The 16,143-nt window shown below is 36.8% G+C and overlaps 1 protein-coding gene across 3 annotated transcripts in view; it reads right to left on the bottom strand.

Annotated features, from left to right (window-relative positions):
• Positions 1-121: 121 nt before the first annotated feature.
• LOC110174245 (cGMP-dependent 3',5'-cyclic phosphodiesterase) overlaps positions 122-16,143 on the bottom strand; it is a 183,697-nt gene continuing 167,675 nt past the window's right edge. For all 3 annotated transcript variants that reach the window (XM_055166992.1, XM_055166994.1, XM_020940309.2), the window contains 18 exons: positions 12,814-12,925; positions 12,696-12,735; positions 12,171-12,234; positions 11,897-11,978; positions 10,942-11,116; positions 10,409-10,521; positions 8,986-9,063; positions 8,541-8,663; positions 8,387-8,457; positions 7,856-7,978; positions 7,644-7,731; positions 6,719-6,766; positions 6,257-6,331; positions 6,080-6,179; positions 5,014-5,126; positions 4,484-4,522; positions 4,255-4,361; positions 122-2,818 (listed from right to left, as the gene is read on the bottom strand). In XM_055166992.1, coding sequence (XP_055022967.1) covers positions 2,587-2,818; positions 4,255-4,361; positions 4,484-4,522; positions 5,014-5,126; positions 6,080-6,179; positions 6,257-6,331; positions 6,719-6,766; positions 7,644-7,731; positions 7,856-7,978; positions 8,387-8,457; positions 8,541-8,663; positions 8,986-9,063; positions 10,409-10,521; positions 10,942-11,116; positions 11,897-11,978; positions 12,171-12,234; positions 12,696-12,735; positions 12,814-12,925 — 1,783 coding nt within the window. In that variant the 3' untranslated portion in view covers positions 122-2,586. The remainder of the gene's footprint in view (positions 2,819-4,254; positions 4,362-4,483; positions 4,523-5,013; positions 5,127-6,079; positions 6,180-6,256; positions 6,332-6,718; positions 6,767-7,643; positions 7,732-7,855; positions 7,979-8,386; positions 8,458-8,540; positions 8,664-8,985; positions 9,064-10,408; positions 10,522-10,941; positions 11,117-11,896; positions 11,979-12,170; positions 12,235-12,695; positions 12,736-12,813; positions 12,926-16,143) is intronic.

Here is a 16,143-nt window from a genome sequence, read left to right as displayed (position 1 = left end):
TGGCCTATAGCCTATTCTTTCAGACATGAGTAAAAAAATGAAAAAGAGTCAAACCTATTGATTTTTAAATTCTATTCTATTCTGAAGCATAATTTCATAATAAAGTGAGTCAACCCAGATGAACAAGGCTTCCACCATATTTATTTCAAGAAAAGCAACAAAAACAAAACAAAAGACTCATTCAGTAATCTTCTCAAAATTCTTGTTCAGCATAAAGGTAATAAACAATCAAACTAAACCAAAATAAAATTATTAACTGAAGTGTATTTCTTAATATAATAATTTATATAATTATATGAATTTGGCATATTTGTTGAACATGTAAATCCTAAATAAACATATTGGGCTTTTTAATTCTATATTTCAAACAATCTAAGCTTGTGGTTCTTCAAAATGGCATGAAAAAGATGAACAGGGTGAAACAACTGTAGTACAATACAGAATTGGGGACCTCCCATTGTAATAACTACAGACAATTAAGTAACATCTTGAAAAGTCTTTATATACAGTAATTATCTTTTGCCACTTGAAACAGGTCCATCTGTTGAAAAACCCTTGATTGGGTATACTACCTGGATTAGCAGCATTTTCACACCGCGCATTAGGTCGCAACATTTCAATATGAAAACATAATTTATATTTCAGAAAACAAAAAGTTTTGCCTTGGTTTGCCTTTGCAACTGAGCCAGGAAGTAATACATAAATGTTTGCTTGGCACATAAAACCCTGACATTGGAACAAGAACAGACACACAATAGCCTATAGAAGAAAAAACAAAACAAAAATAAGATTTATATCTGAACAGCATATCACAGTCCTTTAAGTCTTTCAACTGAAGCGCCTCACTGTGTCACCTCAATGCCTTTGGGAAACACATACCTGTTAGTACAGTAATTTAAGAAGAGGCATAGGTATTTACATAGTTATCTATGCAATATTACAGAGGCAGACACTTCATATTGCACATAAAAAGGCAGGTAATTGTGAAAGAGTGGTTTCAAACAATACTGCAAAAACTACCTGTTAATGTGTGAGACACTCCTACGTGTATCTATATGCCCTTAGAACTTGACGGTACAAAATCACATAATAAGTTATATCATCTTAATTTCTAATATTTTCAATTCAAACTGTTATCATGTCTGCATATAAGGGTAAAGAAACTGGTTAGAAATCATTTAATAAACTTGCAGTCACTTTCTTGCTTTTTAACACCCACATACTGATGTAGTCACACAGCCTACATAAAAACAATGCATCATCATTTCACTGTAGCCCACATCCTATGAAAGATAAAATTAAACTGAATAATATGTTGTGATCTAAAATGGCTATCTCTAGTTTCATAAACTGGTTCTGACAAAATACTATTGTCGCAGAGCTTTCTAATTTACACTATATATAACCAAAATTACAATGTGTATAGTGACATCTTCACACAATTAATTCACAAATATACATATTCTGAGCATGGCGGTCATTCAGTTCCCAGTCATACTATGTTACAGCATACACTCCGGACAGGCTCTGTAGTTCATTTGAATATATTAAAAGCTCTAAGAAAGGCAGCAGAGATGCGCAATAAGGCATAGAACACACTCAGAGACACACTTGTATTTATAACACAGTCTATAGTCTACATTGACACAAACAAATGAGATGGATATTTAAAGGGCTTCCGTTGCTCTTCTAGTAAAATTATACTAAAACTAGCTTAGTGGAATCATTTACCAGGTGTAAGGTATTGGGATGTCCACACAAACAATGACAATGGGTGCTGCAGGGTGCCCTAATATGTAATGTGCTGTCTTATGTGTATCATTGACTGTGATTGTCAAATTGTCCCTACCCAAAGTAATTATGATATATAATGGCGTGAATGTAATCTTAGTAAAACCAAGGTAGGTCAACATGTCCTAAAAGTTAATACAAAATGGAATATGGTATAAAATTAACGGTGATCATTTCTAAACCTCGAGAACACTGACCCAAATCTAAAGAATAAACTATGATGAATGGTTGACATGCATCTGTAAGCATCAGGTGAGGGGGCCGTAACAGCAGCAGTGTCTGAGAGCTGCCTTGATGTGAACGAAGCTAAGCCATAGAAACCAATAAAAGCTACAGTTAGAAAACATTTACAGAAAGTATAGCACTTAGTCTCACTGTTACATTTGAAATAGTAGTCTTTTGAATCTGTCGTGAGCATCTTTAAAACAGGGTGTGCGTTTGTGTGTCAGTGTGTGTTTTTACAATCTTAAAACAGGATCAGTAGTACAAGACGTTTAGTACAAACTTTTTCCCATTATAGCTGCTGCTGATAAGGAACAAGTCACTAGCTCCTGCATTCCTGCACGTGGGGAGAGACAGACAATGTGTGGCATCTACTGAACCAGCTGGGATGAATCCACTTGTCTCGAATTCTTTAGTGTGAAACTCACTGTCCTGCGTGCCTGAATGGCCTGCTAAAGCATCTAAGTAACAGCACAGAGACCCCTCCCTCTAAGGTCCCTAAAAACGTGCACACTGCCTCGTATTAGGCCATGTCAAATCTTCAGGAAACCGTCAGCGGTGGGGTCGTTGATGTCACTGGCACTGCCCCCCGTCCGCGTCGTCAAGGCAACCGTTGAGGCAGTGGTCGCTCCCAAAGGCGCCCTGGGCCTGCAGCAGCTCGTACTCCTGGTCCAGAAAGTCCAGGCTGTTGTTGCTTGGTAACCCGCGTATGGTGAACTTGTGCGACACTTTGGTCCACTGTTCCTTGTTTGCAGAAACTCGCTCGAACAGCTCAGTGGCACCAGGGAACAGCTCCGACAACAACCTGTGAACACGAATCAAGTAAAAATTATATCTCTTATATATACTGTCATAGTCACCACTGTTTGTACTGCAAGATATAATAATGCCTAACTAACAAACATAAGCAAATGATATACTGTTCAAATAATCTGGAATAGGAATTCTTTTAGACAGGTAGATAGACAGACAGGCAAATAAACCATATAATACCAATAAAAACGAACGAATGAACCATCAGATAAAAATGATCTGTAACAGTATATAAGTGCAGCAAATAATGTAGATTGTTATGGCACTAAAAACACATGTTGCCTTCTCTGACATTGTGGCCTGGTCACATCCGGCCCACACCACCTGTTTGTCCTGCTGCCCTGAGGGAGAACAGGTCCATCCAGAACCAAGCCAGAGCCAGACTGGACAACAGCCTGTCCCCACAGGCACTGACTCTGCAACCTCTCCCTCCAATCTGCTACCCAAATACACCCAATTCTATTTTCATCATCAAACATACTTTATACCTGACATGCATACAGACCATGTGGTAAGTTGCACCTGATATCTTGGAATACTGATTTCAGTTGCTGCATAGGGCTTTTTAGAAATATATGACTCTTATATGACTAATTTTGCAGTAACTGTATTTGGTACAAGCAAGGTTGTAGAGGTGGGCAGTAGGGGTGTAACAATATCCAAGTCTCATGATACGATATCGTCACGGTATAAAACTCATGGTACAATATTTATTGCAATATCGTGGGAAAGCTCTTGAAATGGTGGGGAGACTCACGATAAGGGATGTAACAATATTCAAATCTCTCTGTACAATATTTTCATGATATACATCTTACGGTATGATATTTATTGCGATATTTTGTGGAGACTAACAAAACTGTTAATATGCTACTTTTTCCTCTTAAAATGCCTTGACAAGACTTAATCCAAAGAACTAAGACTTAAAAGTGCTTCAAAGTGTTATTTCTTCATGTAGTCTACACTGAAATGGAGCAAAGGATCATGGTCTATGTAGTTCTCTCTCTCTCTTTTTTTTTTTTTTTGCTATTGCTGCACCATAACTCTTAATGTAAGCAAAGAGACTTGTAATTTGATATATTGTGATGGTCCACGATATTATTGTGAGAATTTTGATGATACAATATCATAATATTTTGGTTATTTTTACATCCTTATTGGGCAGAATATATAATTTTTTATTAGAAAAAAATGACAATTAAAAATACAAATGCACAAATATAAAGTTATAAAGGTGCATTTCTGCTCTTTAGTGGGTAATTTTACAGTCATTTGTTTACTATGTAAACCTCTACTCATACATTAATAAACATGTTATAACAGATTTCATTTGGCTGGACATACTATTGTCTGAATAAAGTTTTAAATATTTGAATCTGGTTGAGCTTTGCCCTTCTTCACAGCTTCCTTGTGTTTTACTGTACGTACTTATAGATGGGCATGGCGATATGTTCCATAAAGCTGATCTGGAGCTCGGGGATGTAGGCCTTCTCTCGGTCCATCATCTCACTGGGTCTGTTCCCCATGGCTTTTTCCTGCGCACACACCATCAGCAACAACATGACAGACGCGTTAGAGATGTGTCAAACAGCACACACTCCAGACACTTGTAAAATCATTTCATCATAAATCAGTAGGCTGTCTCATCAAAACATACCAGATCTCCTTGAGAAAAGAATTCCTTGTAGATCAGCTCCTGTTGGGGCACATAATGTACGTCACCACTTGTACATTTGTGGAGAACAGACATATACATATACATATACATATACATATACATATACAGTACAGAATTTTGAGGATACAGATTTGACTTTCTCATTTTTGGGTATATCATGGTAAATCATGCAAACTAATCCCATTTAAAATAGTTTAATGTGAGTACACTTTAAAGATTAAAGATTACTATGTATTAGTTGAAGGTGTAGGGTTTAACAATGGGGTCAGAGGTGTGCTAATCTAAAGAGGGCAGGCTAAGATTAAGTATAATCCTAAAATGGCACACAAAACGGAATATATCACAGAACACAGTGTGAAACATTGTATTGTATGCCATCATTGAGCATCAAATTAATCTGTATTTTCCTGAAAATAGGTCATTCTCGCTCTTATGGAATAATCCCTTTGATAGCTGTTATTACACCATAGGGGAATGTGTTGAAATGTGAAAAAGCCAGTGAAGCCTACAGCGATCTTGCGTGTAGTTTTCCAGCCCTTAGTTTGGTCTGACAGGTCACATGACGTCATCAACAGGCACAGCAGCAGTGAGTGGTGTGTACGGCTTTTTGCATTATATCCATCTGAAACAACACAGCAAATGCCACGTTAATAGGATTTTATTTAAATGTAGTAAAGTGATTGTATTTATTACAAAATAAAGTACTATGTACATGTTTGTACTGTGTGTGCATATGTACCGGGTATGCTGTTACATAAATGTTTTTTACAAGGTTCTCATGGCAAGACCTTTTGCATATATGGTAGTAATATAAGTGTGTGATTGCTTGATTCTAGTAAATGAAGTTGCCACTTTTATGTCAGTCCCAGGTGTGGCATTATATCTGACTGTGCTTGTAAAACTGTTATACAAGATTCATGTATATTAATAATAAAACTTAAGTAATAGGATGCCACAGTATAGTATAGTAGGTCAAGTCCAAGTACATAAATAATGGCTAGACTTCATATGGTCATAATTCAAGTCGAGTGAATGAGCAGGGGTGCTCCTTCTGTGATTGACAAGTGCCACAGTTTGTGAGGTGAAGCCATTTAGAAGCTTTTAATGTCCTTGCATTACTTTAACAGCTCCAAATTGATTCCTCTGAAAAGACATTCAGTCAGATGACTTATAATTACATGCATTCAGGCGTTACCACCCACCGGCCACAAGGTTTTAGCCAATTATATTACATAAGACTGCAGAAAGCAACTGTCCTTCAAAAGTGTAAATAGGCTAATAAAGCTAGACAAATAATGACAGCAATGTATGGTGTGCTAATGACACAGTAGAATTATTGTCAGACAAGAGCCTCGGACTTTCCTGAACTATGACCAGTTAGTCACAGGGTTGACATTTAACAAAATGACAAACACCCATTCTCAACCTATGATTCACCAAGTTCACCAAATACAAACATGTATAAAAACAGTGAGAGGAAATTCTCCATAGTCTTCCCTCTAACACAAGGGGGCATGCTTACTCCACACAAGCCAAGAACTGAACCCACAACCTTCTAGAAACAGAAATACAAACCATCTGCCATCTTCTGCAAATCTTTGAAAATGCGAAGGTGGTGAGCCAAGTCAGTAGCCAAGATGATATCCCTCATTAAATCCAGCATGCGTTGGTAGTCCTAGAACACATCCAGGTTGCTTTAGTTTGTAGAACACCGCTGACAGGAAGATTTGGAGAAAAAGTTTGAGTTCTCACCTTTCGGGAAAACTTCTCAAAAATGTTGCAGCCTTGAGTGTTTAAAATGGCGATGGCCTGGGCAAAGTGATGTCTCTGTCAAGAAATGCAAACAGAAAAGTCAAAGAGTGCTCCTGAAAGAATGATGAGTCATGAAATTGAGCAAGAGCACAGGCCAATTTACAGAGATCTACAGCCCTTTAGCTAACACTTTGTGAAGTAGGTCAGACTAGGAGCACTATATGCCACATTAAAACACATCACAGTAACATTATAAAGGCACCTACATGAAAGAAGAGAAAGAAAATGAACAAATGCTGTTTGAATAGGAGTGCTAGTTATTCTGTCTAGTATAGTCATCCAACAACAGAACATTTTGTATAAGAAGATTGCTACTTTATGATATATAAAATGTAAAAACATACATTCATACAGGTAATGATGCTAAAAAAAAATCCTATTGCTATACAACTGATTGTTTACCTCCATGACAGATCCCTCCGAGCTGTAGAGAGCAGCCAGGACAGATTGCTGCAGCAGAAGAACAGACCAATGAGAATACAAAGCCTTACTGTGCACATTGTATTGACTTAAGAGACTGTGAACAGTGCTGGAGAGTTGTTTATGTACAGAGGTATTATGTAGAGCGAAGGAACAGATCAACAGACAAACTAACAATAACACTTGTACCACATCTTCAGTGAACTTACTAAGCATACAGACACAATACAATGCAATAAAAGAGCAAAGGTTTGTGAGGTTTAACTAATTTCCCAATAGAGCAGAGACTTGCACAGTTGTCAAACTAATGCTCCTTCATATAAAACTTATAAAACTGTGATATTAAGTGCTACTGTACAACAACTCACCATTATGTAACAGATAACCCTATGTCCTGTCAATAATCATATCATCTTTGCACTTTTCCTTACAACCTCTTCTACATAGCTGAGATTTTTTAATTGTATATCTTTACTTGTACATATACATTTCTATAATTCTGCCGTATTATTATTTTTTTGCTACTTATTTAGAATTTATTATTAACATGTATACATTTATTCTTTTTTTATTATAATATATTGTGATGTGTGAGATAGTCTGTCCAAATAATTTCCTTTTGGATCAATAAAGTTTGTCTAAATCTAAGTCTAAGTGTACTTTTGGATAAGAATTAGATTTCAAAGATTGATAAAGTTTGATTGATTGATTGATTGAAAAATTAGATTTAAAAAAAAAAAAAAATTGTATTCTGTCCACTGTATTGTGTGTAACTATAGTTTTGTGTTTTTTGGATCCCCTTAACAATGAGCTTGCACATACAATAAAATAAGTAAATAAATAAATAAATAAACCATGGCTTATTTTGATACCCCTTACATTAGATATAAAATATTGTGGTTCTTACAGAGGCGACTTGGAAAGAATTGTTGGTGCCGCGGTGGTCCAGGTCATGGCACAAACAGGAGACAAAGAGAGCTAATATCTCAATGTCCCTAAAATGACAATTTAAAAAAGTTATATTCATTATACCTTTGGGGAATGAATACAAAATGTGAACTGCCAATGCAAGCTATGAGAAATAGGGCAATAAATTATGCATGGCAGCGCTGTACTCACTCGAGGTAGTTGGACAGCATCAGGTTTTTATACATAAGGTAGCAGAAGTGTGAGACTGAGAAGGCATGCATCCAGTTGTGGTAAGGAGGGTCCCGGTAACCTTTCTTCACCATCAAACAGAATCTGCAAAACAAACAAATATCATCCAAATGCTCATGTATTAGCTGAGTTTGTGTTAAGTTTTAATTTAATTTCATTTAAACCATGGTCATATTTAAAATAGTTTGAAGCATTAGGGAAGATTGTATTTTTTGGTTCTAGGAAAAGGGGTATTTATCCTCAATGTCAAACTTAATTAAAATTGCAAATGGAAACACAAGTAGTAATTAAAAAGCTCAATGAGAGACACTGAACCCAATTTGTGGTTGTTTAATTCAATTTGAACAGTTTTTTGTTCTTGTCTAATTGGAGAAATTTAAATTTAAATAGTAAAACTGTCTTGTGCCAAGTGAAGTGCAAAGTATAACCTGTACAATGAGCTAACATACATTATATATTCAGAGATAAGTGCAGAATAATTTGTACACAAACCTAGCAAGAGTCTGCATGTCAATCTTGTATCTGTTGATGAAGCCCATGTCCTCAAACATACTGAGGACACACTGCAGGAAAAAGAAAAACACAAAATGTTACAGAATTACAAATAACTGGAATATTGCCGCAGTTTATAAATAGCAGGTTGTACCATGGGTGTTGTGTCATCATGGAGAGAGCGTGGAGTGTATGTGAATTCGGCAAAGCACGGATGAATCTCTTTGACTGGATCGATCCCTGCAACCAGCAACTTGGACACCTCTTCTTCTGAAACCTACATCACATAAAGAGGGATTCAATAGAAAATAAAAATACACTGTAGATGTTTTAGCTCAAAAGGAATTCAATTAAGTATTTTAAATTAGTAAACGTTATAAAAATAATGACAAATCAAAGGTTTAGAACAATAAAAAATATATTTTAAAAAAGAAAACTATGAGAAGAACTCAATATACCACACAAAAATGGGTTAAAATTTATATTAATTAATAAGACTGGGACTTGAATTTGTCTGGAATTGTGTACATAATGCAACAATGGTGAATGGCAAATTCTGAGTAGAGCAATTTATACACAAAGTGCAAAAGTGAGGTCACCTTCATATGGTACATCATCATCTCATTGGCCAGATGAGACCTGAACTGGGCTTCATGGACTTTCTTGTAGAGAAGAGACTGAAAGAGACAGTACAATCATTAAAATTCCAAAAACATTTTAGGACTGAGGATTCAAAGTTTTAAAGCAGCAACTGGATACAGACACATCAGTAAACACTAAGGCACTTTGACATATTGAAATTATGTCAATGTTTTATTGATGTGAAGCAGAAGATAATTATTTCCTCATGACGCATCATCACACTTTTGAGTATGAACAACAAGGCACCCGTAGTTTCTCAAAGGTCAAACAATAGGTTCCGTACACAAATTTAATGATGTTATTATTTCAGATGTAGTGCAGAAGAGTACTCTACGGGGGATTCATTGTTGAAAAAAATATACAAACTGAAAATCAACAAAGAGATTGGCTCCACAAACCAAACCATATGGTTCTTTCAACTGACAACAATCAAATCTTTGAAGTTGAAAAGTGACACCAATTTAGTTTTTGTTTATCTGTGCCGATAAGGATTGTTGAACTTTGTGTCAGTGTCTGTTTTATATAGACAACCCCAGTAATTACAGAGTTATTGACCACAAACCAGGTAAACAAATCTGATCTTCCCTTCCCAGTTTAATTTCAAACTATAAGGATTGTAGCCTGTTGTGATATCATATGAACAAAACTTGTGGAGAATCACAGCTGGAGACTCTCATATCCCTGTGTGCCACTCTTCATCCCAGACTAAACCTGTGTAAATTTCCCTGGAGGTGCTGCTCACTCCTGTCTTTGACGGTGCATTTTGTGCCCACTGAAGCGCTGTGCTTTAGCAGACAGGATCGATCCCTAAACACGGCTAACAGCTAATCTACAAGAGTGCGGATGAGAAAGGACGACTTGTCAAGGAGACTCCAAGTTTAGGAACATCCAGTTGCTACTTCTTCAATCATGTCATTTAATTACACATTTAAGATTAGAATACTGGATTTATAATTGGATGTTACCACTGATTACAAATAATTATTTTAGGTCAAGCACAAAAAATATGACATCATTAGAAATATTAAATCATTTTTACGAATTCAATTTTTAATTACATGTTGAAATGTCACTTAATCGACTCACACAACTAGAATTTCTTGATTGAACCTTGATATGTGAACTGAGAAAAGTTGTAATGATTAGAGTAGAGTTTGAGGAAGAGAATCATAAAGGTCATTATAGAGGCATAACAACTTATACCTCATAATATTTACTTACATTAGCTTTTGAATTTAATATTTATATTTATAACACCCAATCAAAACTATATGTTCATGTTCTGATTACAATTTTGTGTCATTTATTTATTTTCTATCATAGGCATAGGCATAACTTTTGTATTGTGTAAATAATGTGTGTAATAATAAGAAGACTTACATGTGCAATACTTATACCACAGTAGATTGAGAACGCTGTGGCCAGGTCCTCATCAAAGCGATTAAACCAGGGGCCGTTCATTTTATTCACCAGCTCAGCCACACCAATCACCTCTAGATCAAGACAAGGTTGAGGGGAAAAAGAGAGATTCTGAGCAATTGGGCCATAGTCTGATTACATTCTAATGAGTCTGAATTTTAAAGTGAAGACTAAGCAAATAGGGTACAGAGAGTGACAACTGTAATCTGTACTAATTGCAAATACAAAGGTGAAATATCAGTCAGTGCTATGGTTATTTCTAAAGGGCAACAATTTCACATAATTTAGAAGGGTTCTGGCTGTACCCTCAAAATAATGCAAAAGTGTGGAGCAAACTGAAGAAGCATGATGTGCACTCCAAAAGGCCACTTTAACATTTAGGCTCCAGGTTGTCGTATAATTTGCTATTCCAAGTGCAACTCTTATTAAAGGGCAGAGTGTGAGATGGTATGAACACTAACAGAATATGTATGACTGTGTGTGTGAGTATATACCATCGTTCTCGTCTTTGATGGGGAAGCAGAGAATGTTTCTTGTCCTGAAGCCCGTGCTGTCATCCACACCGCGATAGAAGAGCGGGTGTGAGTAGGCATCTTTGATATTTAGGATCTGACCAGTAGTCGCCACATGACCCGCAATGCCCTGATCCGCCGGGATACGGAACTCTTTCTGCAAATGAAACAGAGAAGTTTTTTTTTTAGATATGTGTTAATATTAGAGATACAGCAATAACCGAAACATCATGATATCGTATCATCAAATGTCTCACAATAATATTGTGGGACGTCACAATATATCATATTACAAGTTCCTTTGCTTAAATGCATGGTTTTATAGTAGCAGCATCTTATAAACATCAGGAATTACATATCCCATGATTAATTTCAGTGTAGACAACATGAAGAAATATGTTTTTCATTTGAATTCTTGGGATTATGACAGTAATAATTAACACCAAAATCTTGTTAAGGTATTTTAAAAGCAAAAACGTGTCCCATCTATAATTATATCAGCCTCTCCAAAATATCGCAATAAATATCGTACCGTGAGATTTGGATATCATTACATCCCTAATTAATATGTAATATAATTTGGGATTTGTTGGTTTTTAATATTTAAAGGTGCACTATCCAACTATCCTGATGGACGGTCCGTCACCTGCTTGTCTCCATGAAGATAAATAAGTTTAAGCATATACTACTGAACATTCCAGCCAAAGCAATGGCATCTCCATGGAGAAAAGATGGCGACAGACCCTTCAACAAAACCTACATATCGTACCTAAAGATAAAAAATGTAAGAAGCAATTTAACCGATTTCTGTTGCAATTAGTAACTATAAATGTGGTTATATAATAAATATGTATTCATGTTGAGTTCAACATTATAACTAACAATTAATTGTAGCTCTAAATAATAAAAATGAACAGAAAAGTGCATTGTTTCCTACCTCTTCATCGCTGACCACACCTCCATCAAACACCTTTGCCACCAGCTCATGGCTCAGACGGTCCAGGAGGAACACTGAACAGCTACAAGACATCATAATGCAGGTGGTTAGGCACGCAACCATTACAGTACACGTCTATCATTTCAGTAAGGTCATTTTGTAACTGTCATCGAATGAGTAAAATCCTGTACGGACAAATTGCTGCCCAGATTGGCATAGCTATAGACAAGCACACATCTTTCTACATTATACATGCTTTGAAGAACAATCTTACATCTCTGCTCCACTCAGGTTCCTCGCCTCCACTATAATTTCCTGTAACAGCACTGAGACATCATCTGCGAAAATCAAAGAGACAGAGAGAAAGAGAAAGAAAGAAAGAGAGAGAGAGGATAGTGAATGCATGAACAAACACACAAACCAAACAGGAAATGAACAGAATAATAGAGGATGCATAGCCCTGCCGGATCTGTTCCACATGCGATAAGAGTTTTGTAATCCGACAAGAAACTAGACACAAGGAGGCAGTTTGTTTTACCACTCACAACAAATCACCGCAAGCTGATAATGTTCTCCGTGGATAAAAATCTGAGCGTAATTACGGGATGGAAAGGTGGAGCCATCCTTTTTAATGCCCTTTTGATTTTACAGTTATGATCAGGCGTGTAATCACCTTTCAGGTCAGCAATATCTCATTTAATTATACGTGCCATTACTTTCACAAGGCAATTACTGACAAATCAACTATTAACTCTGAGTGTCCTTTCACGAGACGGACAGTGGGATAAAAGATGCATACCCAAGTGTGTGAAGAGGTTCTTGGCCACTTGTAGCAGAGCCTGTGTGAGGAGAGAGTTGAAACAGTCAAATCTTATGTATCACTATGTTTATATGAATGTGTGTGTGTGTGTATGTACCTGGCATTCGACTTTCAGCTTCTGTTCTTTCTGAAAGGCTAAAGTTGACGTGAGGACGGTGGACGTGTAGCAGAAGCAGTGCTGGATGGCATGCTCATCGGCCTCCGTGTGTCTGGAAAATACAAAACAAAATAACAATTTAAGATTTGGTAACATAATGGACTGTGACTTGCAACATGGACATTTGTATCAGAAACTATGAGTGTTAATATGTTATGATATAGGAACATGTATTTTAAGTAGCTGAAAACAAAAGATTTTGCATTTATACGGCTTTACAATGCATCTGTATAAATGAATTATTGCTGTATTCTCATTATTTTTATGTTTCATTGTTGCTGCCGAAAATGAATTTCCTTTGGGATAAATAAAGTCTCTAAATCTATCTGTAAACAATAATGACCTTCTTATTTAAATATTGATGAATGCTGTCAAATGTTATCCTAAGTACTACTCGCTGTGTCAGTAATGCCTGACAGAACAGTTGTATCATGCTTGATGCACTTATAATTTTTTACACACATATTTAAATACTAATACTAATACTAATATACAGAATGCAACAACCTGCAAGCAAAAACAAACAAAAAACAAAAAAATAAATAAAAAATCTGGTTAAGATCTATCTGCAGTTTCCTTTCATCACCGACAGAGGGCAGTGTTACATTGCAGACTTCAGCTTGAGCCATATCAGCTCTGGCTTTATTGCCCAGAGAATCCCCCAAATCCTCAAACAGGAGGCAAAATGTATTTTCCAGCAATCAAACTGGTGTGGGGGATTTAGTCCTGGGGCAGTGGTCTTATCACAGCCTCCAGTGGTCATGATGAGATGAAGTCTGCAGGCTGCGCTGGTTTAGGTGTCCATCTTATTGGGCTTTTATACTGAATTAATAACAAGAGAAACAGAACATCTTTTCAGAAATATATTGTGAGAGCTAGTTTAATGTAATTTGAGTAGAAAAATGTAAATGTGTATGTATGATACAAAACTAGTATAAATTATTGCATACTTCTTGTGTCAGTGATCATAATTAAATTAATTTGGCACTTTTTATTACATGTTAAAAAAATCAACAATAATTTAATGTGGCAAATATGGAGAAAAGTGCAAAAATATACACATTTTGGTCTTGTTACTGTTCCACCAATAAAAGTTTGAGTTGAGCTGTTACCCTTGGTTACAAAACTGTTGGAGGCTAAAACTACAGGATTAGTGAAGGAACATTTATCATGTATATCCCCTGAGTCCAAACAGCAGACATTATATTGACTGCATCCAGTTCTGGTTCACAGGCCAGCCTTTTCTATTGTTTGGATTGAATGTAGTATTTTACAGTAATTGCTTTTGCTTAGAATGATGAACGTGCCAGGCCAAGTTACAAGTCAGATCTATGGAGTGGCAAGACCGCTCACAGAAAAGTGACATGTAATTTACAAATTTAAAAAGATTTTACTTCAAATGTCCCTTATTCTTTTTTCCTCCTGTAGAACCAATACATAATAACACAGGAGATGTCAAAGCCTTTTTTTAAACTTGTCAGTCAGATGCCCTTCCTGTCACAATGTGCTTGATACATTGTACTCACAGACAGAAATATGTCAGACCAGATTTGAAATGGCACCCCTCGAGTTGACATGACAAAGACTTACCAACTTGCAAGTCCAATAAATCCCAAACTTTTGTGAACCAAGTATAACAACCTTTAATCTCCATGAAAGCAATGATCAGAAGTATCATTGAGAAATATGGCCTCAGTAAAATCTGTATAACCGTGCGTGGAGAGATAGATCCAGATTTATCACATTTTATGCACAGTTGCCACTATAATCCGACTGCTGTTACTATGGAAATGAGATGCCAGCTCTGTGACTGGAGCCAGTGGCAGAGGCAGAAATTATGGGCCCTAATCCCCTCTCATCTATCTTTGCCGTCAGAGGAAGAGCGTGAGTGGCAAAAGGGATTGTGGGTAAGCTCCTGGATGTGGGAGTCAAGAGGCCATGTAGATATGTCAATGGATAGGAGCACAAGGGGTATGTGCCTTATGTGTTAGTTATAATATGTAAATATACGTCCGATTAGTATTTATGTGGAATAAATTTTATCTCAATTCATTTATACTGATTGAGAAGACTTGAACTTTGTGCCATTTTTTTGTTTTATGTGGATAGGCCCAGAAAGTACAGCGATATTACTCATAAACCAAACACATTCCTGCATGGTACGTTCTGTGACTGGAATGGAGATTTTGAAAGTGTCTTGCTAAACAATGACACAATGACAGTTTGCACTTCAAGCATTGTTTGAATTGCCAGTCATGGGGTTGGATAGTGAATGTTTAAGACCCACTCAATTCCCCACTCAAATACATAAAAACAACACTTTCACTTTAATGATTCCAGCATTGCTCACAGCTGGGATTTGTCTACACACTTGTCTGTATTCAGGGGGCATTATGGCTGCCTCAGGACAGACAAAGAATGAAGAAAGCAACAGCAGTTAGCCTAGCCTCACCCCCCTCCTTCTGCGAGAACTCCACATCACCGTGCCATCTGCGGGGTCAAAGGTCGCAGATTCTCTCACTGACATAACAATGATGGCACGCTGCCAACTACACAAGGAGGCTGAAGTTCTACAAGGTCCTACCCGGGTAGAGTAGACGCTAAGGCTGAAGAATATGCCATGCAAACATGCGCATTTGTAAACTCTACCATCCTGAGCCTCTTAGCCAACATTTAAGCTTCTGTCTGCAAATATTTGGATCTGTGTACGCGTGGAGAATTAGGGACGATGGATAAACAAAGTAAATATACAGTGAATTCAAAGATGCTGCAACATTCTACCATAATATTCTGTAAAGGAAAAATAATGAATTACCGGTAGGTTGCCATGGTAAGATCAAGCCATACACTAAAAATGGATAAAATGTGCTAGTACTAGCTTTTCTGATATTAGTAGTCCTTTCCCAGTAATAGACTTTTTCTTAGGGTCTGTTTACATGAGAATGCTTACAGGTAAAAACAACAAAATATTTTATCGGAAGTGCCTTTCCTTTAGACGTGACGGCATTTTTGGGGCTTAAAAATGCAAAAATCTGAAACCAGCCTCCAGAGTGGACAAGTGCTCCGCTGTAGCATTTCTGCCTACACTACCCAAGACTCAAAACTCTGGTCAAATCTGCTCACATCACGTACGTGTTTACATCACATACATCACCACCTAGCTTCACCACCAAACCATGCATGCATACCCAATCGAATTCTACACACTTAAGCATCACCGTATGCACACAGATTTCCTCCAGAAAAGGGTCATCAAAATGCAGAATAAAA

The sequence above is a fragment of the Boleophthalmus pectinirostris genome, unplaced genomic scaffold, assembly GCF_026225935.1.
Source record: "Boleophthalmus pectinirostris isolate CB_2022bp ecotype Guang Dong unplaced genomic scaffold, ASM2622593v1 HiC_scaffold_9, whole genome shotgun sequence".
NCBI lineage: Eukaryota > Metazoa > Chordata > Actinopteri > Gobiiformes > Gobiidae > Boleophthalmus > Boleophthalmus pectinirostris.
Note: the sequence above shows the minus strand (reverse complement) of the source record. Positions and strands in the feature narration are given on the sequence as shown.